Source organism: Phyllostomus discolor, chromosome 2 (assembly GCF_004126475.2).
Source record: "Phyllostomus discolor isolate MPI-MPIP mPhyDis1 chromosome 2, mPhyDis1.pri.v3, whole genome shotgun sequence".
Taxonomy (NCBI): Eukaryota; Metazoa; Chordata; class Mammalia; order Chiroptera; family Phyllostomidae; genus Phyllostomus; species Phyllostomus discolor.
This window is the reverse complement of record NC_040904.2, coordinates 204,574,960-204,596,932: the sequence shown is the minus strand read 5'-3', so window position 1 is coordinate 204,596,932 and position 21,973 is coordinate 204,574,960. Positions and strand designations below refer to the sequence as shown.

The window sequence follows — 21,973 nt, the reverse complement described above, 5'->3', positions numbered from 1 at the left end:
ACCCTGACATCCACACCTGCCTGAGCTTTTGGCTACAACCTAGACAGCTTCCCAAGGAAGAGTAGAAATATCTGTTATTATTATATTTTTATTGTGGCCGGTGTTCTAGCTCTCTCTCTCAGGTAGCGCATTTAGAAATACTTACTCAGGTATTTCCTCCTCGGTGCCAGGCACCTTGGAGGCCCTGGGGGGACAACAAAGAACAAGCTCTGACCTCCGTCCCAAAGGAGCTCAGCTGCCTGTTGCTTGGAGAAAGTGTGCCTACCTCTTGTCATTTCTAGATCCCTGTCTTTGTGGTCCATGCTTACCCCTCCTTGCTGGTGCATTTAAGGAGACTGATTCCCTGTTGTGTATGTGTGTGTGTGTGCGTGTGTGTTTTAATCTCTCATGACTCATTTCTGTGCATCGAGCACACCACTATGTAGTCATGACTCTTGCAGTATCAATTAAAAAGATGCCAGCAAACTTTTGAGAAACTCTCAGCAGCCCTTGATGCAACATAATTACTTTCTGTGGTTCTCAGTAGATTCGAAAGTGAATTTCTCTAAGTAGCAGAAGCAGCGGGAGGGAGGAGGCGGACAGACCGTGCTCAGCTCAGAGCCCAGCAGCACGAGAATGTGTTTGGATGAAAAGGCAGGGAGGGCAGTGATGCGCTCACTCCAGGGAGAGCTCCCCTTCGCATCTTCCTCAAGGTTAATGGATATCTTTTCCTGGGCAGAATCAAATGGAATGCTCAGGGAGGGACCCAGCGTGTGGGTGTGCCAGCAGCTGGTAGCAGAAATCCTGGAAAGGGGAGGAATTGAGTGGAAATCTCCACTATGGGATCCACCTTCTCGAATGTGTAGGAAGGTCCGGAGCAGAGGGATCCTTTTTCTGGCAGTCCAAGTAGCAGGAAACAGTGAGTGAGTGACGAGCGTGTGCCAGGCACTGTTCTGACTACCTTCCATGCCTTCTCCCCTTTGAGTCTGTTATTAGTGCATTCATTTTGCAGACGAGGAAGGAGAGATATAGATCAAGTGACTCGCCTAAAGGTCATGGAACCGGGGTGGAGGGCTGGGCTGTGGAATGTCAGGGTCAGGGTTGTAGCCACTGGGGCACGGAGCCCCATCAGCCTCTGCACCTTCCCGCTTTGATTCACTTTGCTCCATTGCACCAGACTCGAAGCTCCGAGAAAGTTGTCTTCAGGCTTGTGATGCAGCAATCTGAGGGGCTTTGTCCTGTAATCTCAATTTTTCGGTGTCTTGCTCATTTTTGTCCTCCCAGTGTTAGTGCAGTGCCTGGCACACCATAGGAATACAATAAAAATACATAAAATTTGCTGAGCCCTGATCGGTGTGGCTCAGTGGGTTGGGTGTTGTCCTGCAAAGCGAAAGGCTACTGGTTTAGTCCTTGGTCAGGGCACAGGCCTGGGCTGTGGGTCCAGTCCCTGGTTGGGGCTGGTTCGAGAAGCAGCCGAAGGGTGTTTTTCTCTCACATCAATGTTCCTCTCCCTCTCTTTTTCCCTCCCTTCCCGTCTCTCTAAAAATAAATCAATCAATAAAAATCTTTAAAAGTCCGTGTGGAATGGCTACAGAGGGTTATGAGCCTGGGGATGTTGTCAGGGCACTTGGGAGCTGCTCCCCCCCCCCCCCCCCATGTTGTCGCCACAACTTCAGCTATGTGACCTGGGCCAAGACATGTCCCTTCCTTGGCTTCCACTAACTTCTCTGCGGGATGAAAGCTCCGACTTCTGTTTTAGGATTCATTCAACAACTGCTGGTTGCATGCCTGCTATGAGTCAGACACCCTTCTGCTCCGGGCGACAGGGAGAGAGTGGCGATGACGATGAGGCAGGTGAGGCTCCGGCTCTCCTAGAGCTTACCTCCCAGCCCCTTCCAAGCGTCCGCGTTGGGTGAGTCCTCAGGTCTCATCCCCAAACCCCTTCCGAGCAGCAGACGCTCCCCGCTTCCTGGTTTGATGTCTTTGCGTGAAGACACGTTCCGCAGGGGGCGTGGCGTCCCTCGGTGCTGCTCGCTGGTGCCCCACACGGTGCCTGGCAGGTGACCGTGGGGGCCAGGCAGCAGGCGTGCGCGCCCGGAGGAATGACTGCAGTGTCTCTCTCGCGAACAGGATCTCAGATCTAAAAATCCTGGGGTTAAAGTGCAAGCAGAAAAATAAGGCTCAGGAGTGCTGTTCTCCAGGAAAAACACTGAGTGTGTAAAGGCGAGAGGCAGCCGAGAGCGGGAAGGTGTGTGTGATCGCTGCTCGCTGAGGGACTTAGAAGTCAGGCGGGGCTCCTTGATGTTTGCATCTGGCGATGCTTTTTGCAAAACCACAGAGAAATAACAAAAACTCTCCCATTTCCTCCCCCCTCCGCTCCCCCTGCCGCCGCTGCTGCCTTTGCTTCGAGCAGAAAAAGCACTTGCTTCTTAAAACAGCTCGAGAAGGGAAAAAAATGATAACAAATATTTTGCATTACTCTGGTGGCGGCACAGTCTGAATTCCTTTCAGCCCCACAATGAGTTCTAATTTTATGAAATGTTTGGATTAGTCCCCAATTTTCCGGTGGAATTTAGAAGGCTTGTATTTGTACTTAGACTTGGAGCGAAGAAATCTCATAAAATCTGTGCAGTGTCTCGGGCCCAGAGGGACGTTGCAGCCAAGGACAGAATGACCATCAGCGGAATGACGGGGAAGGAAAAGATCTCTCCGGCAGCTGCGGGCAGCTTTTCGGGTGGTGGCGTGTGCTGGAACCACAGTCTCCAGGGCTTGGTCGGGCTGCATACCACTTCCCACTGATCATGGGCTATAAAAATTCCAGCCCAAGTACAATGCCTTGTACCTGACCTTGTTTCTTCAGTTCCCAGCGCCTGAGAACATGAGGGCATCTGGTAATTGAATGAGAGGCATTTGATAACACATGGTGATCTATTCGCTCCCCTCCCCCAATCTGCCCTGAGCACAGACTGCTGAGTGTTATACTTTCCAGCTCACTTCTCTCTTTTTGCCTCTAGACCTGCACTGCCTTCTATGGATACATGTGGCTGTTAAAATAAAAATCACTTACAATGAAACAAAATGAAAACTTCAATCCTTTGGCCGTACTAGCCACATTTTAAGTGCTTCATAAATAACCCTGTGTGTCTCCTGGTTACCATTGGACAGTGCAGAGAAGGTCATTTCCGTCCTCATAGAAGGTTCTGAAGGACAGCGCTGCCCTGGATGCTGAGCTGAACGATTGCAGTGACACACCCCGCCCCTCACGTGGCTTTATGAGCTTCATACGTAGCACTTGTCACCATCTGTAATGATCTCCAAGCAACCACGCTCATCATCTTTTCTGTATCTCCACTGTCTAGGGCAGTGCCTGGCATGGAGTCAGCACCCAGTGAAGACTTTTATTTATTTTTAAAAGATTTTATTTATTTATTTTTAGAGAGGGAATGGAGGGAGAAAGAGAGAGAGAGAGAGAGAGAAACATCAGTGTGCGGTTGCTGGGAGTTGTGGCCTGCAACCCAGGCATGTACCCTGACTGGGAATCGAACCTGCGACACTTTGGTTCTCAGCCCAAGCTCAATCAATCCACTGAGCTACGCCAGCCAGGGCCCCAGTGAAGACTTTTAGAACGAATGAATGGAGTGGTCTGATTCAGCATTGCTTTGCATGTGCCTGACACACAGTGGGCCTTCGAAAAATTGAACGAATTCTTCTAGAGCTGTAACCACTGAATGGATTCATCTGATGTATATTTGTTGAGCACGGACTGTGTGTCAGGCATGGTACGAGGCTCTGGAGGTACGGGGATGAGCAGACAGGGACGATCCTCTAGTTAAGGAGCTCATCCAATCCAGCAGGTCTTCAGTTTGTGGGGACCTGTGGATCTCCTGGGTGAGCCTGTTAACATGCACCATCCTCAGCACCCACCCCGGAGCATCTGATCCAGCAGGTCCGGGGTGGGACTCAGGGGGACCTGAGAATCATAAGCGTTTTAACCAGGTGATTACGAGGGGTTTGACCATGGTCTGTGGTCGGGGAAACACAGCGATGGGAAGCTGGTTGTTATATTCACCTGGGGATACACCACTCCACTTTCTTCCATCCACACCTGGTGATAACCACAGGGCTTGAAGACCCTGGGTCCTTAGACTGGGCCTGAAGCCTGAGGTCTCGTTGCTATTATCCTTCCATGGAATAGTAATAATAATAATAATAATAATTGCAGCAAACAGTCGCATCATAGGAATGGTGGCAGGCGAGGGTCTAAGCCTGTAGAATCATTGACCTATGTCCATCCGTCCTCAGGGTAGCCCAGAGAGGTGCACACCACCAGCCTCCCCACTGTACAACGCATGAACGGCGGCATGGAACATTGAGTCACTGGCCCATGTGTGCGCTACTCAAACCCTGAAGTGCTTGCTGCCCACGGTCACTGGCCTCTGAGCGGCTGCCTCCCACACGCCCAATGAGCCTTTATCTCCTGTTCTCAGAATCAGAAGTCAAGTGTATTTATGGAATGCCTGTTTAGGGGATTAATACATTTGGGCATTAGGAGCTCCTGACCTGTACATACCCATCCCTGGCCTCAAGGAGCACAATTCATTCATTCCATGCACATTCCCCTGGGCCTGCTATGTGCCAGGCCTGTGTGGTGCTGCCAGGTGTGAGTCTTGCGCCTGGCCTGATAAGGGGACAGAGACATGGGTAGGGACTTCCTGAGAAAGTGTCACACCCAAGACAGGTTTATCGTCTAGTTAGGAAAAGCAAAGCAAATCTTAAAAACTAGGTGTTTCCTTATCCTGCTGCTGGAGACTCAGTTTTTATGTGGTTTTGCCGTCAAACCTGCCCATTTCAGCCAGTGGAGGGGTTCTGTGTGTGTGGATTTTGTACGTGTGGTGGGGCGTCTGACATAAGGGAGGCCCTGTCTACCTTCCGCCCTCTTTATACCTGCTTAGCAAGGCAGGACGCCGTTTGAGTTGGGAGCCCTGGAACTCCTGACCTGCTCGGGAGTGCCCGGACAGAAGGCGAGTGAGAGGGAGCGAGGAGTGGACGTTTATAGGACACTCTGTGTGTGCCTTCTGCAGGACACTGGGCGGGCAGCTTGCACGCCTCCTCTCGTTTCACAGCAGCCCTGTGACAGGTAGTGACCACTGTCCCCACTTTGCAATTAAAGAAGTTGATGCTCAGAAAGAGTGACTGATCCGCTCTTGAACTCACCGTGGCCCCTGAGGTCCAAACTCAGGGCTGCGTGGCCCCGCCGTGGCTCTTCCCGCTGCAGCACTGGTTCTCAGCCCCAGCTGAGCACTGGAGTAACCGGGGACCTTTTACAGGCTCTCGGGGGGGGAGGGGCGCTAGCAGTGGCATTTTTAAACTGCCCTGTGGGTTGCTGTAGTGCACCGTGGGAGTTGAGAGCTGCCGGCTAATGTACGCTGATTGCCGAGGTCCAAGGGCCTATCTTCCTGCAGGTGTCCCCACCCAAGACTGGTCATGCTGGGACCTTGTCTACAGGAAGTGGATCCCCTCCCCCACTCGAGTCCCCAGTGGGCTCCCTTCAGGGAGGATGGGTGCACCTGAGGCCACCCCACTGGACCTGGGCCGGGACCCTGGGCTCTGTTGCATCACGGGCTGCCCGTAAATCGGCAGCCGGCTTGTTTTCCTTTTAGGCCCCAGTTGTGGTGACCTTTGCGCGTCTGTTCGTTTCAGGGAAATAACTCCGTCCTGCAAAACGGGTTCCCTGGGGGCCGCTGAAGCACACTTGGAGGGACTGCTTTTAGTGGGATGACCTGGAATGTCCTCTTCAAGGAGGCGACAGCTGTTCCCTTTCTCCGACCCCTGTCTCACGTGCCCCCCCCCCCCCACCCCACACATCGTCCTCTCGACCTCCTACTTTGAGGACCTCACTCTAGGGCTCTTGCTCACACACATCTCAGCGGAAGGCTTATCTGTCAGTAACAGTGATTTAAGAAGTGGCTTTGGAGCACGTACTGTCTGTTGTCACATTCTGAAGCATTTTCTATACGTTGACTCAATGCATTTTGTCTGTCCTCGGCAGTGACGGGAGTAAACAGGAGTGTGCAGTCTGGGGGTTTTTATCCTTAGAATGGATGGCCTTGCTGGAGAGGGAGACGTTCCGTGGACTGTGGAGCCCACCACGCTGGGGCAGCTGGCGTGGCTGGGGTGGCGCTGGGGGGTGGGCGGGGGGAGTATGGGAAAGGCAGACCCAAGAACCGGGCGGTTCCACCTGGCAGGGGCCTCCGTGAAGAAAGTGGAGAGGACTGGTTCATCTGATGCCTGGTTGAGTGGAAATAAGAAGTTATATTAGAGAGGTCTAAATATATTTTTCTGTGTAACCAAAGCTCGCCCATGTAAGGGCCAATCTTTAAAAAAGTTGTATTTATTTATTATGGAAATCTTTCTCGGTAGATGCGTACTTGCTGGGCTCTTCACACAGAGTACCTCGAAGGTGGATGACCCTTGTCTCGACGTCCTTGGGGGACTCCTCCATGGTCCTTAGCATTGTGTTTGGGAGCTCCCGTGTCTGCCATGTATGGTTTGTCTGTCTTCTCCCTTGTCAGCTTTCAGCCCTTCTTGTGACCTTTTTACACAGTCAAATTCTTCTTTTCCCTACAGCAAAAATAATGCATGCTCAGTACTGAAAACTCACAAGACAAGATTAAAGGGGAAGTTACCGTCCTGTCTTGATTCTGTCAGTGAGGCCGTCTCCAGTGGCTGTCTAGTTATCTCTTGCCACCTTCCCACGAATTTGCTGGGTCCAGGCTTGTGAGGGTCGTTAGTGGGAAGCCTGGGGGTGACCATCTGGGGTGGGGGTGCTCAGTGCTTGGAGTTGATGACATTTCTTGGCTCTTCTAAGGGTTTATGGTCCCTATCCATAGAGCCTGCACAGCTGAGCTGTCCCTGGCAGTGGCTCTCGTGAAGTTTCGTTGTATGTAACAGTGTGAGCCATTTGGGGGGAGCAGGGCTGGCCAGGGTCACCTACATGGTATGTGGACAAGCTGGGTCTCCTGACTCAAGGTCCAGTGCATTTTCAATTTTGCCACCTCTTTTTTTATTGCATTTGTTGGGGTGACGTTGGTTCATAAGATTATATGGGTTTAAGGTGTACAGTTCTGTAAGACATCATCCGTACATTGTATTGTGTGTTCACCACCCCAAGTCACGTCTCTACCCATCACCATTTATCTCTCCCTCCTTTACCATCTCCTTCCTCCCTCCACCCTGTTTCCCACTAGTGATCACCACACTGTTGTCTGTGAGTTTTGTTTTTTGCTTAATCCCTTCACCTTTTTTCACCTAGCCCCCTAAACTCCTCCCCTCTGACAGCTGTCAGTCTATTCTCTGTATCTATGCATCCATTTCTATTTTGTTTATTTTGTTCTTAGATCCCACATATAAGTGAATTTATATGGTGGTATATTTCTCTGTCTTATTTCATTTAGCCTAATACACTCTAGGTCCACCCACGCTGTTGTGAGAGATAAGCAATCCTTTTTTATGGCCAAGTAGTATTCCACTGCGTAAGTGTACCACAGCTTTTTTGCTCACTCTCCTACGGAAGCGTACGTGTGCTGCTTCCAGAGCTCTCACCACCTCTGACCTGTGTCCTGGATTGTGGGTGCAGGGGCTTTGGACTTAAAGGAATTATTGCTATATTTGGATAACTAAATCCAGGAAGAACCTACCTTTACCTCAGCCATCTTTTTTTTTTTTTTTTTTGCTCAAGTGACAGATTTTTTAAACTCCTTTTCTGAGGGAGGAAGCAAGAGAGAATGTGGCCTTCTCTTCAGCATGCCAGACCCACGGTTCTGTCTGGACATCCGTCTTAGATTAACAAGGAGATGGATTCAGAAACACACTTGAAAGCCCGATGCATTGCTGTCTGTATATAGCTGACATTTTATGACCTGCTTAAAAGATGCAGGGAGCATAAATCTCGGGGAGGGTTGTCTTATTTACTTGTTTGTCTTTTCTGCAGATGGGGTGCTTGCATCAGAGCCGGGCTGGCTTCAGATGTCTGCTCCAGGACATTTTAGCTGAACTGTATGAGTCCATTAAACAAATGTAAGAGTTTGGGGGGGAAGAAGGGCTGTGTCTCAAACCAAATGTTTTACATGGGGAACATCTGGGGAATCTTGGTATTTGTGTGCACGGCACATCAGAAAGCAGCTTGGCGGGGTTCAGCTGGGATGTTTCTGGCCTGTGGTTGCTGGATTTGACAGTTTTGTTGTAAGAGAGCGGTTCTTATGAAGTGTTGCCATGAAGGCCAGATCCAGGAAGGGGTGTCCTTGTTTCGCCGCACTCCCAAATTGTTCTGATTAGCTCCCTGGCCAGGTCGCCTCTGACATTTGAACAGTCTGATGTCTGAGCTAGTTTCCCCCAAGGCTGAAGTTCCAGAAAAAGGAAGCATCACAATGCCGTGGTGTTTTAGGGTGTTTCTTCTTCACCCCGAGTTTCCATAGATTTGATGCAATTATGGAAACAGGTGTGGTCCAGTGGAAGGAGCATTAGCCACAGAATCCAAGTACTTTGGTTGAAACATGGGTGTTGACTTTATCACCCGTGGGGACTTGGGGACTTCTTTTCCCTCAGTTTCAGCTTCTTTGTCTTGCCTGTCTCATGGGGTGCTGGGGAGAGTGAAATAAAGTGGGGTGGCATTATATATACAAAGGAGTAGGTTGTTTACAGCATGCTATTGCTCCCGTGGGTTTGTGGTCTTACCCACAAGTACAGAAGCAGCGAGGAGCAGCGTGGGCCCCGGGGTATCATCTGAGTCGGCGGTCTGACTTCAGCAACCGGTCGATACTGGGCCGGGTTGGTGGTCATGGGTGGGCAGGTGAGAAAGGAATCACTCTTGTGAAAATTAGGACTTCTGATATTTATCATGTTTGATTCAGTTCCACGGAACGAATATTTATTGCATGTCTGCTGGGGGGCCAGACTGTTCCTTAGATCCTGGGGACGCAGGGGCGAACAGGGCGGTTGAGGCTCCTCTTCTGCATCCTCTGCTCGCCGGGCCTGGTGTGGGCCGTGAATGACCCTCCCAGTCGTTGGTTTGTGTGCCGATGTGTTTCGGTCTCTCGGACAATGGTTAGAGCACGTGAGTCCGCTCAGGCAGCCGTAACAGAACAGCACAGACTGCGTGGCGTAAACAACAGAAATTTAATTGTGTTGCACTTCTGGAGGCTGAAGTCCGAGATCAGCGTGTCAGCAGGATTGGTTTGTGGTGAGACCTCTCTGCATGGCTTGTAGACAGCTGCCTTCTCGCGGTGTCCTCACACGGCCTTTCCTTGGTGTGCTGTGCTCCCGGTGTCTCTTCCTCCTCTCATGAGGACACCAGCCCCATTGGATCGGGGCCCCACCCTGATGACCTCAGCCAACCTGAATTATTCTCTTAAAGGTCCTGTTTCCAACTGTAGTCACACCAGAGAGGAGGGCTTCAACAAATGAACCTGTGTGTGTTCGGTGGGGAGGGGTGCACCCATACAATTCAGTCTGTAACAACTGGTAAATATTTATTTGGTGTGAACATTATTTGGCAAAAAATATGGCTAGACGCCCTGCACCTTTCTGCAAGATGTGTCAAAATGACCTTTACTGATTAAAGTAGTTAATCAGTGTATCCCTCTTGGTCAGCGTAGCCCACAGCGCCAAACTTAGGAGGAGAAAGACGAGAACTGAGGAAGCTCTGAGGAACTAGGTAGGAGCAGCCACTAACAGATGGTCTTGTCTGAGATTGTTGTTGGGGTGAATGCCCCAGCTGTTTCCGACCACTGAAAATTCAACTCTGGGGAAAGAGCATCTCCTTAGTTAAACTCTCGGGTCATGGGTGCATCCATCGGCATGAATTACCTTGACTGACTGTCTCTTTAAAACTGCATCCAATAGGGGTAGTGCTGGTCCCCAAAGTCAGGGGTTTCTGCTAGTAGAAGGGTGAATGGGTGCAGGGCAGGCAGGAGCTCCCGTGTCCACTGCATTTTCCAGATGGATTGTAAACAACGTAAAGGGTAGGTCTGGGTCGTGTTTTACAGCACCTGGATCAATGCCCTATTCACAGTAGATTTCCTCAAATCGCTTGCTGGAGCATTGACTCATTATTGCATCATTTTAGGGACATGCCTCCCAGGCCTTGCTGTCCCATTCTGCCCACTGCATTGACTGGTCTCATGGAGAGCAGCGAGGAACGCCAGTGGGCGTGCGTTTGAAGGTGGAGGTGGCTTTAAATTTTAGCTTTGAAAAAGACTCGGGGTGGGGACAAGGTGGTGTGGCTTTGGGGGGGCCTTCGTCTCCAGAGACTCTGATCGAGTTCCTGTTCATCAGATACTGACTGTGTGCCGGGCACGGGGTGGCGTCCCTTGTCAGGGAGGTGCAGAGGTTAAGAGTGCGGTCTTCGGGTGCTTTTGGCGAGACCCAGCTCTCCTGCTTGTTAGTGTGCACCCCAGGACGAGTTAACCCCCCTCAGACGCAGTGCATACTCATGGAGAAAACAGAAACGGGAATGCTTCTGCAAGAATTTAATGCGTGAGAGGGTGAGGCGTTTCACGGGACGGTGCCCAGGGCCTGGCGTGTGTGAGGGGCTTGAAGACTGGTGATTATTACGAGTGCCGTTAGCCACCGTGGGGAGTTAGCTGCCAGCCTGTTGCCACTTTAAAGATGAGCGAGTTCAGGCTAAGTGATTCTGGGACAAGGACGGATTGGATTCAATACTTGAGAGAGTAGTACGTACAAGGAGACTCAGGGGCAGGGGCCTGTGGGATGGTGAGGTGTCCTGCTGTGGCTTTATGGTTTTCACGGGTCTTTTCTCGTCCCCTGGCTTTACTGACACAGAATGACACAGGATGTGTGCCGGTTTGAGGTGTGCGAGGTGGTGAGTTGACACACGTGTACGTGGCAGAACGAGGATCACAGAGAGCTTAGTCGGCACCTCTGTCCCCGTGCGTGACGGTCATCTTCACATTTTGTGTGCATGTGTGGGTGGCAATAACATCTAAGATCTACGCTCTTAAGATCTCCAGGTGTGTGATGCAACAGCATTAACCCTGCTCACTGTGCGGCAAGTGCAATTCCCCAGAACGTAGTCACCTTGCAGCCGGAAGTCTGGGCCCGGTGGCCGGCATCACCCCACTCCCCCACCCCAGCCCCTGGCCACCATCACCCATTGACTCTCTATTTCTGTGACTTTGGATCTTTTATATTTCACATGTAAGTGAAATCACACAAGATTCGTCTTTTTTCCGTCTGCCTGCCTTCACGTAACGTAACGTTAAGGGTCCGTTTTAATACTTAGGGTGCATTTCAGCCCTGGCTCCTTGGCATTTACGCCATACACAGCAGGCACCTGTAGGGCCCTGGCGTTGCACTGAGGAAAACAGTCTCTGTGTGGGTGAACCCTACCAGGAATGGTGATGGAGGTTATGAAAGGGGCCCGGACCAGCTTTCTGGGGTTCGTTGCAGTGGATGGATGTGGAGGAGGTGGTCAGCTGAAGACATTTGGTGCAGATGATAGGGATCCTGGCAGAGATCCTGATCCCGGCTGTGGCAGGAAATGCCTGCCTGGAACTGAGCATGCTCCTTGGGGGTCGGGCTGTCATTGCTGGGAATGGGGGCACTGTGCATCTGTAGCCGGAGGCGCTGCCATGACAAGCATCCCCGGCAGGTCTGTGGGGCCGTAATTGGCGGGCTGATAAGCATGCAGATAGATTTTGCGATGGGGCTGTGGAGCAGGAACCAGCCTGCTAACTCTCTGCATAATGGACAGCGAGCGCTTCCCTTGGAAGGGAAAGAAGCTTCTGCTTGGGAGGGAATGATGGATGAGGCCCCCTGGGGGACAGGCTGCCGCCCGGGCTATTGTTCCTTCCTTGTCTGATACGTCTGCGCACTCTAATGGCCATAAATCAGTTTTTCCAGCAAGAGGGAGTCTGTCAGGATAAAAATAACTTCTGAAGAATCTCCTCTTTCCCTTAGCTATAAAATCGCCCGTGGTTAAAATATAAAATCACATCTAAAGCCATGCCCCCTTGTTTGCACGTTTTGTGTATTTCGAGAGTTCGAGAATTTACGAACTCGTTCTTCTTAGTGCTGCTCACCTGGATCCATTAAACGCAGTTGACTCGTTTCCTTTCCCTGCGCAGAATGGATTTTGTTTCTTCGGTCTTTTGGGTTCCTTGTGCCTTGCTCCCAAAGCCAGGGAGCAGCCAGAAGTTAATCTGTAAAGGCAGTGCTTTCAGTGCATTAAAAAATAATGGGATCAACACCTCCCAAGTATGCCTGTTCATGTGCAATATCAAATCAGCCTTCAGAAACTGGAACACGGTTTGGACGGGATTGGACTGAAGACAGTGTCCCTGGGGTGTCTGTGTGGGGACCCCCCCCCCCCCCACCGGCATCAGATGGGGCTGAAAGGAGGCACCACGCTGCCAAGTGGGGCATGATTAGCCAGCACGATGAGGTGTGTCTGCCACTCCTCATATCCTCAGGGCATTAACGATGCAGCAGTTCCGGGGACTGGGCCGTGCAGGCGCCTGCCTCACATGCACCTGTGGGCACCTTTCTGTGGCAGAGTCTGTCCTGCTGCTGGCTGCGGCTTGGAATTGAGGACTCCTTGCCCAGACTCCTCATCCAGGGCTGGAGTGAGACTCTGGGACTCTTGCCTCCATTCCGGTGCTGCTGTTAACTTGGGACCTGTGGTTGAATCTGCCTGGGACTCAGTTTCCTTCTCTGTAAAATGGGGAGGAACCCTACGCACAAACCCTACGACTCCTACCGATGCCAACTAGAGGGGTTGGTACTCTTGTCGTCCTCATTGCTGATGAGGATGCTGAGCTTGTGACTTGCTTTCCCGAGGACCTGTCTGCGCGGCGGGGCGCGCCTGGGCCTGGCTGTGACTGATGACAGGGCTGAAGCGCTGACACCGGGTTTCTCAGCGGTTCTGGCTGGGGCTCTGCTGGGCTTGGAGGCTGATAAGTAAAAGTTGCACAACCCTAAGCTTATCCAAGCCGAGTTGTAAACAGAGTCAGGGGGATCGGATGCTACCGGGTGAGGCGGTCCAGCTTGGGAGTAACCTCGGGCCTCTGGTCCGGCCCATCCTCTCCCTCCCCAGGCAGGTGTCCCCTGGAAGAAAAGCAGTGGTACTTGGGAATTCGGAGCTGGTGTTGCACTTGGCTTGTGGTGACGCGGAAAGTTCATAAACGGCTGCTTGGCCACTTGCATTTTCAGTCTTTCCGCAACGCCAGGTACCTGTGTAGCCCCTTTTGTGCTCCGAGAAGGCTTTCCATGCAGGTGTCCTTGGGGATGTTTGTGAGAGCGGTCAGAGCCTGGAGAGACACTTCCGGAGGGCCCCCGGTGAAAGAAGGCTCCTCGCAGCCCCAGAGAGAGCAGGCAGCAGGCTCCTCACAGGCTCTGGGGCTCCCTTTCTCTCCCCTCCTTTGGACACGTTCACGTTCACCAGGCGTGGGAGCCCCAGCCTGCGTGCGGAGCATGAAGTCATCCATTAGCAGCCGGCTTCCTGCCCTCACAGCGGCCACAGGCTTGCCTCGGGCTAGGAGGAGAGGAAGAAGCCTTCCATTTGCCAGCGGTAAATTAATTCAGGTCACCGCGTCAGTCCTCTCCAGGAAGCAGCTGGTTTATAATTACCCTCGGTATAGATGGGCAGTGGGCAGCTCGTCAACTTTCACTAATCACCGAATGCCGAACAGGACTGCATCATATTCAGGGTACAGGATAATAAGGGCCATCGTGGCCACACTTACCCTGGCATAAGATGGCATTTCTTAAACTTCAGCGTGCGGCAGAATCACCGGGGACGCTCATAAAAAATGCTTGTCACGATACCAGCTTGCCCCCACCCTTAAAATTCAATAGATTTCTGGGCGGGCCCTGGAGTCTGCATTTTGATAGGTCCCCTGCCCCCCCCCCCCCCCCCCGCTACCAGGGGATCTGATGCAAGGGCTGAGCTCACCACCCTTTGGCAAATCGCTCTCCCCGAGAATCTAACTGTTGCTTGTTTTTGGCATTGCTGCCGGTGTTAACTTTCCCTTGGCCTTCTTGCTATGGCTCGGTGAGCCACGGCCACTATCTCGTGTTTACAAACCCCAGCACCCGCCGTGCAGGGAGTGTAAATCTGCCTGAGATTTCTTAGTCATTAATTCCACTTCCCTTGTGGCATCACCACGTGCAATAAAGACAATCTTAGCTCGGTTCTTGGAGGGGGAGTGACAGAGATCAAGGACTGACTGCGCCTGTAGGAAAAAAAAGTCCCACGCCTTTCTAACGTCCGCCTAAGCAGGCCCTGGCGCCGTCACATGGAAGTCTGACTTGCCTCCGAAATTCTGGAAATAGAATACATTTTTCATGGCGGGAGCAAAAGCAGTCTCCTCTGAGGGAACAGCATCTCTGACGGGGAGTTTTGGGAAGTAGAGGATGAGAAGAGGATTATGTTTCTAGAACCTCTTACGAGACCAAAGGGCTGCAGGTGGTGGCGAACGGGGGGATGCCATTCTTTGAAGAAGCAGCTCTTTTTCACACACACACCTCGCTTGCTGGCATCAGGGTGCCTCTTCTCAGAGCCTGTTGATACAACTCTTGGCTTCCAACCCGCTTCTGTCTGAAAAAACACCCTTGTAACGACATGAATCAACAGGCCGGAGAGGAAGAGGCCTGCGGGCCCCACGGCGGAGCTGGCTTGGGTCCCTGCGCGGCCGGTTGCATCACGGCATCTTGCTGGAGTGTTTTCCTGAGTTGGCCAGACTGCTCACAAAGAGCCGGGGGGTCGTTTAATTAATTAGGGGCTTTGGCTGCAAGGTGGTCTCCTGGGTGGTATATTGCCTGGGTGATGGCTGGGCACAGGCTTTCTGAATGGAAGCCACTTGGTGATCCTGGGGAGCTCCGGACCCGTGAGGCCCACATGGAGCTCCGCCTTGCCCGAACTCTGGTTCAGGCGAGAACAGGAGTCTGCACACTGGCTTCCAGCTTGACTGGTCTCTTGCAATGGACGCCTTGGTCAGAAAAGGCCCCTGGGCTGCCTCTGACTCTGTGCCCTGCAGCCCCCGTGGAACAGAACGTGGCTGGGGTGAGATCACATCTGGTGAATGGTGCCTGCGGGGCAGCTGCCAGCTCCTGTTGCCAGGTGACTGACTGCGAACTTGCTTTCACTAAGTGATGCTAGTGCGGGGTTGATGGCTGTGTGTCTTCCCTGCTGCTCACCCCCAGTCCCACCTCTCAGCACCTCACAGGTGACCCTGGAAGACTTCATCTGCTTGGAGGGGGCCCGTCACACTGGGCTTGGGAGACCGTTTGGGATCTTTCGAGAGATTCTGTCACCGGCCACGTTTGCTGTTTCTCCCACCTTTATCCACGGCCTCGAGAATCAGCAGCCCCTGGGCTCAGCCTCCCTGGGATGGAGTCCGAGCTCTGAGGTTTGCAAGCTGTGTGACTTTGGGTAATGTTTGTGTCCTCTGCGCCTCAGTTTCTTCCCCTCTAAAATGGGGGCACAGTTAGCATTCAATGAGATCAGGTCCTCTGGCACATGGTTAACACGCAGTGAATGCTTGTCACTGCCATTCTTAAGAATGTTGTCACTGATTTAGAAGTGTTGCTATGGTGTAACAAACAAACAAACAAACAAACAAACAATAAAACGATGTGTCAAGGCCAAAGGTAGAGCTCTAAGATCTCCCTGTTCAAAGTGGGTCCTCAAACCTGTGTTATTGGCAATATCTGAGAGCTTGCTAGTTGTGCAGAATCCCAGGCCCCTCCTTTGACCTTTGGATTCAGAATCTGCATTGTAACAAGATGCCCGTGACCCCTGTTTGAGAGGCACCACTCTAGAACACCCCACAAGGGCTGACACATGGCGGCTACTGAGTGTCCCTGGGTGGTGGCTGTGGAGGGACGAGGGCAGTCAGTGATGCCCTGGGCTAGAGCCTCAGGTGCACGCCCAACCTGCCCAGAATGTCGCCCCCTCCGCAAAGCAGGCCCGGGAGACAGCATGTGGGCATGCGGGCTGGATAGGAGTTTTAACCTGCTTTTCCTTCAGTATAATATAGGGAGGAGAAGCCACATGGGGGAAATGGGGAGGGAGGGGAGGGGTCTGTGAGATGATACGCTGTGTGCCCATCACCCCTCAAACATGGTCCAGGACCCCTTATCTGATAGGCCTCATGTATAGTCACCAGCGTCCACTGTGTGCCAGACAGGTTACTTACATTATTTCCACTCCTTACAGCTGCCCCAGGTGGTACACCTTGCTAACCCCACTTTACAGATGAGGAAACTGAGGCCTATGAGGCAGGGGCTCGTCTGAGGTCAGCCAGCCAGGAAAAGCCTAAGCTTTCCCTGGACTGCCCTGCCGAGATCACTGAGCTCTTAACCATTCATAGTGGCCACGGTGGAAGGCTGCAGAGCCGATGGTTTGGAGTGATTCTTCCCCAAAACGAACTCCTACCTCTTCAGAGGAGGAGGTGGGTTCAGGCATTTCACAAGGGATGGGGATTGGCTGCGCGGAGTCTGCCTCTCAAACAGGCAGGCACCGCGGGGCAGCGCGGGCAGGCTCCCGGCTGGACCCGCTGCTGCATGCGGTTTAAACATTAAGCATTGGGGTGGCCTTACTGAACGGCAGACTGTTTTATAAGGCGCACGGTGCTGTCCAGACGTGGGGACAGTTACGGGAGCTGCTGTGCATCCTCTTGGGCTCAGATACCTGACTTCCCCGCTCCAGTCATTTCCAAGGTGGAGTGAAATCTGACTCGTGCTAGAAGAAATTGGATTTTTCTTTTTTTGGAGGGTGTATGATTTCAGACATTTGGTTATCTCTTCCTGCTGGGCCCTTTACTTATCTCAGTCTGTCTTTGTAGATGTGGGGAGGATGCAGGAAAGCTGGAGAGGGTCTTTTTTCCATAATGCTGGCGTCTCTGTGCGTGTCTTTGGTAGCCTTGGGTCACGAGGGAGATTAGGTAATTGTGTAATTTTTCTGCCTTGTCCTTGTCCGCCTCCCTGTCCCCCACCTTGAGGGCTGGGGCTGGGGCAGAGTCATGCCAGCTGCCTCTGGTGCTGTCTCTGCATTTGTGCTTGGTACCTGGTAGGCGCTCAGCGGAGCCAGTGCGTGGACAAATCCAGAAAAGCCGGAGTGGGTAGCGTGAGCCCGACTTTTGATTCTATGGAGGAAGGTTGTATTTCCTTGTTCCCCTGGGTGGGTGATCTCAAGAAGGAGATGGGGGAAGATGGTCCTAGGTTCAAGTTTGTCATCTTCTGTCTGGTCTCAGGCTCAGGTGCCATACGTGGTAGGCCCCAGCCGCTCCGAGCTCCCTGACATTTCTGATGAGGGTACAATGTAAAGACCCCGGGGACAGATGGTCCAGCCCTGTGGGTTCTTTGGGAACAAAAGTGGTTTCCATTCCCAAGGCCTTCACTCACTTCCTCGTGAGAAACCAGAAAGAATTCAGGTTTGCTCTGAGGATGAAAGGAAGGAAGGCAGGCCCTATTTGGGGGGCACTTTCTCCAGGTTAAACATGTTTGACACTTACTGAACATCTACCCTGGGCCAGGGGCATTTAAACCCCTGACGTGTCATCCTCACAGGGAGGCACCTATGAAGCTGGTACTGTTATTTCCCTACTTGACAGATGAGGAAAGCGGAGCACAGAGAGGTTACGTAACCTGCCCAAGGTCACACCGCCAGCGAAGGACTTTAAGTAGGAATCAAAGCCACGTCGCTAACCATTGTGCAATGCGGCTTCACTGTGCCCTGGCCCAGTTTATCTGTCAAGTTCATGAAGCGGACACTCCCTTCCATGACAAGCTACAGTTACAGATCTCCTCCTTTGTAAACGACTGTTTAAAATGTGACAACTCATTCTTAGTTCTCAACAGGCCTCCAGCTGGGTTTGGCCCACAGGCTGAAAGAATATGCAGCAAACTGAGACGCAAGATAATTTCAGACGGTGTGAATGAAACGCTCCCGAAAAGATCAACTGGGGAAAGGTGCAGAGGGGCTGGCCGGGGAGGCCTCATCACCCAGAGCCTCCCTGAGGGGCGCACGAAGCCGAAGCCTGTGGGTGATGAGAAGGATGTGAGGCCCCGAGGTGCAGGAGGCACTTAGCCCAGTGCGAAGTGCTCCCGCTGTCACTACTGTGTCATTGTTTTTGTGGTTTGCCATTGACTGGCCCTGTGACCTTGGGCGAGTCACCTTGCTGTTGCGGGAGTTGACCTGAAAGTCCCCCCTTGCCTTCCCTTGGCTGGGCTGGGCTGGGCTGGGCTGGGCGGTCCCACGGTTCTAAGTGAGTGCTGGCATCTGCCTCCTCCTGATTCCCCCCCACCCCTTTGGAAGAGGGGACAGAATGAGCCCTCTTTCACATTTTCAATAGAAGATTCATTGTTGGAAGAGCGAGGCTTTTGTGGAGGGACAGCTACCCTGCTTATTAACATTTATGGAGCCTTTTAGTTTCCTCAGTGCTGAGTGGGGTTTTGGTAGAATGTGGGCACCCCCCGCCCCCCACACTGCACTCGCTGGAAGCATCCCCCTGGCAAAGGCACTGTGGGACCCCTGGCCCCTGGCTCCTGCTGGGGGGAATTGACAAGGGGGCTTATTTTCTCACCCCCCCACCTCCCATTGAATGTCACTACCCTCCCCTGACCCTGGATGGTGAAAGAATGTATTTCCTATTGTCATGCAACAATAGGGCCTCCTCAAGGCCAAGTTCAGCCTGCTGCATAATCAAAGGGGTGGTTTCGCCCCTCCTCCCATCTTTCGTTCCTGGAGGAATGTAGGAGTTGGTCCAACAGCCACCCACATCCTCCGGGCCTGTGTGTGTTCACTGTCTGCTGCCTCTGAGAACCGGCTCTCGGCATCGCGGGCCCCGCTAGCGTGAAAGAAAGCCTTCCAGTCATGTCTTTACATTTGACGTAAGCACACGGAGGCTTTTCTCGCTGCTTCCTGAATGGGGCTGTCGTGAGGGCCTGGGGTAGCTCCGAGCCTGGCCCCGAGGTGAAAAGGGGCCTTGTAGCCGGCGGCTCATTCATGTCTGTGCAGCCGCCTTTTCTCCAACAGAGTGGCCCGTGTTTCCCGTCTGCTTTCCTCATTCCTCGATGACCCACGTAGGTAGGGTGTCCAAGACATCGCAAGTCGGCTTCCGACCGCGCCTGTCTCAGCGGTTAGTTTGGCAGAAGTGGCTCCTTCTTTTCCCCGCAAGTTTCCCTATCGCTTCTCTAGTCCGAGCTCTCATCACCTTGTAGCATCAACTCCTGCCTCCCCCCTCCATCTGTCCTCCCTCCTTCCCTCCTCTCCTTCCCATTCTGTCTACCTGCCTACCCGCCTGCCTGCCTGCCCACACCGTTTTCTCAGGCCTGCCACGTGCCAGGCATGTTGTCAAGCACGGAGATAAAGCAGTGAGTAAGATCCCCACTAGTGTCGAGTCAAGTAACGACACAGAATCTGATTTAATTACAATGGGGGAAGGTTCCGCAACCAAGTACAGGGAGCTGCTAGTCGATGTCACCTGTTTTGGGGAGGTCAGTACACAGCAAAAACAGTTTCCCAATCCTTGTTGCGTTACCGATGGACTCACGGCCTTTTAGAATTGTTTCCGTGTATAGTGTCCCAGGGGGGCGGGTGGTGGAAGCCAGAACTGTGACTGTCCACAGATGTGATTACCACCCTGCCGAGGCCCACGGTGGTTTGCCCTGTGAAAGTCCAGGTGTGTGTGACCCTGGTTGCTGATCACAAGGACATTTTTTTGTTCTTTGGAGCACATTATGGCTTCGGAATCCAGAACGAGGTTTAACCGCTTTCATCTGGGAGAGCGTGGGACAGGGGAGGGAAAGCCACAGGCACACCAGGTTGGGGGTCACTAGCCAGGCTTTTGGAGCAGATAGGGCATTGGTTGGTCGGCTTCCTTGCTACCTGTGGATACCTCCCCTACCTGAGTAGTTTTTGCCCCCCTTAGAGCTGAGGAGAATTAAATTACCAACCCACTTGCTCATGAGCAAAGATGAATCCATTGGCAAGTATAATTTTCCTTATTGGATTCCCACTGACATTTAATGCCTTTTTATTTGTGGATTTCTTTTGAGTAATTGCTCCGTGTCTTGGCCCCGGGGGGCACTTCTCACTGGTTTGGATTTGCAGGTGCGGAGCTTTGGGAATCACCTGGGGCTGGGCAGGAGTCCAGCTGTCACTCCCTCGGTTTCCCCCAGATTGTCCTCTGGCCGAGCCCTGTGGTCACGGCCTGTGCTGCTGAGGGTGCCTTGGGCACGCAGAAAGGTGTTGGGAGGATTTGGCGTCTGCGCAAGTGGATGAACAAAGTGTCACCTGGAGTCTAACAACCCCAGGTTTGGGCGGCCGTGGCCTCCAGCAGGGGCGGACAGGGGAGCTGGCCGTAGCCAGCGCCGTGGCAGCTGCCCGAGGAGCTGAGCAATACTGATCTCGCCTCTCCGTGTTTGCTCATCGATACCCCGTAGGTAGACCGAGCCCTCCGTTTTTCCTTTCTCAAAGGATCGGGATTCCTAGAGTTAATGAACCTGGCCCCGTGAAGCCGCCTCCGCTTTGTGAAAAAGAAAACTCACCCTCTCAGACCCCAGGCTGTGAAAACCTGATGTTTTCTGTTGTCAGGAGAAGGGGGTTTCTGCTGTGAAGGGAAGACACGACGGGGGTATTCTGAAAATTTTTTTTTTTTTGGAAGGGGGGGTTACGGCCGATTCTGCCCACATGGAACATCTGTACTTATTTTCCAAACTCTCCCAATGGCTGATTTGCATCTCTTCCGTTCTCTGAGTAACGTTTCATTTCCTGACTTTACAGGTCGCTATAAAATCCATTCGTAAGGACAAAATTAAGGATGAGCAAGACATGGTTCACATCAGACGAGAGATTGAGATTATGTCATCCCTCAACCATCCTCATATCATCAGTATTTATGAAGGTCAGTGATTTCCTTTTTTTTCATCCTCGTATCAGTTACCATTTCTCATACCATGAGGCCTGCCAAGATTTTTAGGTAATTGTCCTTCTGGGCAGGAGCCAAGTATTTTTCCTCATGATGCAAAAATAGCCGGGTGTTATCTCTTATTTGGTTACCTTGAATACAACCAGACATGTAGCGCCGCTCACTTTGGCCGGAAACTGTCTCCTGCGGGTGCCTTCTTCCGGCTTCCCAGTGCCTTGGCAGTTGCTAAGCAACCCACCTTCTTGAAAGCCAGTATGTGAGACAGCCGAGGTTTCTGGCGGAAAAAAAAAATGGCCAGGTTTGTTGGGTGACCAAGAAACAGTGGATACATTGTAAATGTCCTTCCCCAACGCTGATGCTCTAGGGGTGGTGTCATGAGTTACTCAAAGCTAGGCTCTTTGAGTTAGGAATTACCTCTGAGCAGGTCCAGAAAACCTGGAGGAAAAAAAGAGGGATCTGCTGATGCAAACAGATCCAAGGTGTGCCTGGTGTCTATGGAAGGGCAGGGAGGGGAAAAGCTTACGAAAAGTGCTCACGCTTCAACCTCTTTGGTCCCCCCGGGTGGGAAGAGATGGAGAGTATAACTTTCCCGCAGCTTCTCATTTTTAAACATTTTTCTGAAAATATTACTTAAGCAGTGTATGTGTTTATTCCAGAAATGGTTAAAATACTCACGTTAAAAAAAATTTCTGTTCGAACTCCCAGTTTGATAAAAAGCTCTCTGTCCATATTTATATTTTTATCCGCTTCTTTGTATCTGTATGTGTCTTCATCCAAAGTTAGGTCATACAGTTTATACTGTTTTTCAGGTTGATGGGTTTTCATTTTTTTATATTATGCATCTCTTCCCATGTCCATAAATATCCCCTACAGGGGCATTTTAAAACACTTTATAGTATTCCATTTATGGAAATACCATAATTTATTGAGTCTGATTCCTTTTGTCAGACATTGAAGTTGCTTCCAGGTTCTGGTTATTGTAAACAGGGCTCTAGTGATCCTCCTTGGATATCATTTTTACGTTCACTTCTGATTATTTCCTTGTA

General features: G+C 51.9%; 1 protein-coding gene across 2 annotated transcripts in view; it reads left to right on the top strand.

Annotated features, from left to right (window-relative positions):
• Nucleotides 1-21,973, top strand: part of NUAK1 (NUAK family kinase 1) — a 72,756-nt gene that overhangs the window by 11,367 nt on the left and 39,416 nt on the right. Inside the window, exons 1-2 of one of the 2 annotated variants that reach the window (XM_036019519.1) lie at nucleotides 7,816-8,055; nucleotides 20,783-20,903. In XM_036019519.1, coding sequence (XP_035875412.1) covers nucleotides 20,831-20,903 — 73 coding nt within the window. In that variant the 5' untranslated portion in view covers nucleotides 7,816-8,055; nucleotides 20,783-20,830. Of the gene's footprint in view, nucleotides 1-7,815; nucleotides 8,056-20,782; nucleotides 20,904-21,973 lie in introns of those variants that run through there. The other variant, XM_028532487.2, reaches the window with a different exon arrangement.